This window comes from Haliaeetus leucocephalus, unplaced genomic scaffold (genome assembly GCF_000737465.1).
Source record: "Haliaeetus leucocephalus isolate CR32 unplaced genomic scaffold, Haliaeetus_leucocephalus-4.0 Scaffold320, whole genome shotgun sequence".
NCBI lineage: Eukaryota > Metazoa > Chordata > Aves > Accipitriformes > Accipitridae > Haliaeetus > Haliaeetus leucocephalus.
The window spans coordinates 75,398-77,613 of NW_010972756.1; the positions used below are offsets into that span (position 1 = coordinate 75,398).

General features: G+C 57.2%; 1 gene segment (V, D, J or C); it reads right to left on the minus strand.

Moving 5' to 3' along the window:
- Window positions 1–570, minus strand: part of LOC104834223 — a 20,124-nt gene extending 19,554 nt beyond the window's left edge. Inside the window, 1 exon segment of the C gene segment in view lies at window positions 534–570. Within this exon segment, the coding sequence occupies window positions 534–570 (37 nt within the window).
- Window positions 571–2,216: the final 1,646 nt, after the last annotated feature.

Below are 2,216 nucleotides of genomic sequence, written 5' to 3' on the forward strand. Positions count from 1 at the left end.
TATGGACCCAAAAATCTTCATTTTGGACACCCAAATCTCCATTATGGACCCAAAAATCTTCATTACGGACCCAGAACTTCATTGTGGATCCCCAAATCCTCATTTTGGACCCAAAAATCCTCTTTATGGACCCAAAAAATCCAGTATGGACCCCAAAATCTTCATTTTTGGACCCAAAAATCTCCATTATGGACCCAAAAATCCTCTTTATGGACCCAAAAAATCCAGTATGGACCCCAAAATACCTATTACGGACCCAAAAATAGTTATGACCCAAAAATAGCTATTATGGACCCAAAAATGCCATCAAGGCTTGAGGCCTCCATGAAGGACCCCAAATTTCCATTATAGACCCCAAAATGTCGCTCGTGGACCCAAAATCACCGTGACAGACCCAAGATCACCGCGATGGACCCAAACCCTCTGGAATTCACCCCAAAATTCCACCACAGATGGAAGGGCAGCAGGATGGACCAAAAATGACCCATTTGGACCCAAAATTCCAGCATCATCCTCGAGGATCCGTCCCGGACCCAAAAATCTCCGGTACGGACCCAAAAATCCAACCATTGGCGCCAGGGTCTGGGGTGTTGACCCAAAATCGCCGGAATTGAGCCCGAATCTTCCGCGTGGACTTAGAAATGGGGTGGACGATGTGTGGGGCTGAGGAGAGGTGGGGGGCAGGGAGAGCAGTGGGGCAGGGAGAGCTATAGGGCAACGGATAGCTGTGGGGCTGGGATAGCTGTGGGGCAGGGATAGCTATAGGGCAACGGATAGCTGTGGGTCAAGGATAGCTGTGGGGCTGGGCTAGCCATGGGGCAGGAATAGCTGTGGGGCAGGAATAGCTGTGGGGCAGGGATAGCTGTGGGTCACGGTTAGCTGTTGTTGAGGGCTAGCTGTGGGGCAGGGCTAGCTGTGGGTTGGGGTTAGCTGTGGGGCAGGGAGAGCTGTGGGGCAGGGATAGCTATAGGGCAACAGATAGCTGAGGGGCCAGTATAGCTGTGGGTCGGGGATAGCCATGGGGCTGGGAATAGCTGTGGGGCAGGAATAGGTGTGGGTCACGGTTAGCTGTTGTTGAGGGCTAGCTGTGGGGCAGGGCTAGCTGTGGGGCTGGGATAGCTGTGGGGCACAGAAAGCTGTGGGTCAGGGCTAGCAATGGGTCAGGGACAGCTGTGGGTCTGGGATAGCTGTGGGGCAGGGAGAGCTGTGGGGTCAGACCTAGCTGTGGGTCGGGGTTAGCTGTGGGGCAGGGAGAGCTGTGGGGCAGGGAGAGCTGTGGGTCGGGGTTAGCTGTGGGGCAGGCATAGCCATGGGTCAGGGATAGCTGTTGTTGAGGGCTAGCTGTGGGGCAGGGCTAGCTGTGGGGCAGGGATAGCCATGGGTTGGGAATAGCTGTGGGGCTGGGACAGCTGTGGGTCACGGTAACCTGTGGGGTCAGGGATAGCTGTGGGTCGGGGATAGCTGTGGGGCAGGGAGAGCTGTGGGTCTGGGATAGCCGTGGGGCAGGGATAGATGTGGGGCAGGGACAGCCGTGGGGCTGGGGACAGCCATGGGGCAAGGGCTAGTTGTGGGTCAGGGCTGGCTGTGGGTTGGGGAGAGTTGTGGGGCTGGGATAGCTGTGGGGCAGGGCTAGCTGTGGGGCACAGAAGTCTGTGGGTCAGGGAGAGTGATGGGGCCGGCATAGATGTGGGTCGGGGATCACTGTGGGTCACGTTTAGCTGTGGGTCGAGGATAGCTGTGGGGCACAGAAAGCTGTGGGTCAGGGCTAGCAATGGGGCAGGGACAGTTGTGGGGCAGGGCTAGCTGTGGGGCAGGGATAACCATGGGGCAGATGATAGCGGTGGGGCAGAGATATCTATGGGGCAGGAACATCCTTGGTTCTGGGCATATCTGTGGGGCTGGATCTAGCCGTGGATCAGGGACAGCCGTGGGGCTGGGGACTGCCGTGGGGCTAGAGATTGATGTTGACTTGGTGTCTCATCACCTCCCCATCCTATGGGGCAGGAGTTCTTCCCCCATCCTACGGGGCAGGAGTTCCTCCACTAACCCTATGGGGCAGAAGTTCTTCCCCCATCCTATGGGGCAGGAGATCCTCTGCTAACCCTATGGGGCAGGAATTCCTCCCCATCCTATGGGGCAGAAGTTCTTCCCCCATCCTATGGGGCAGGAAACCTTCTCCGCCCCACGGGACCGAGTTCCACCTGCCCCACCACTCG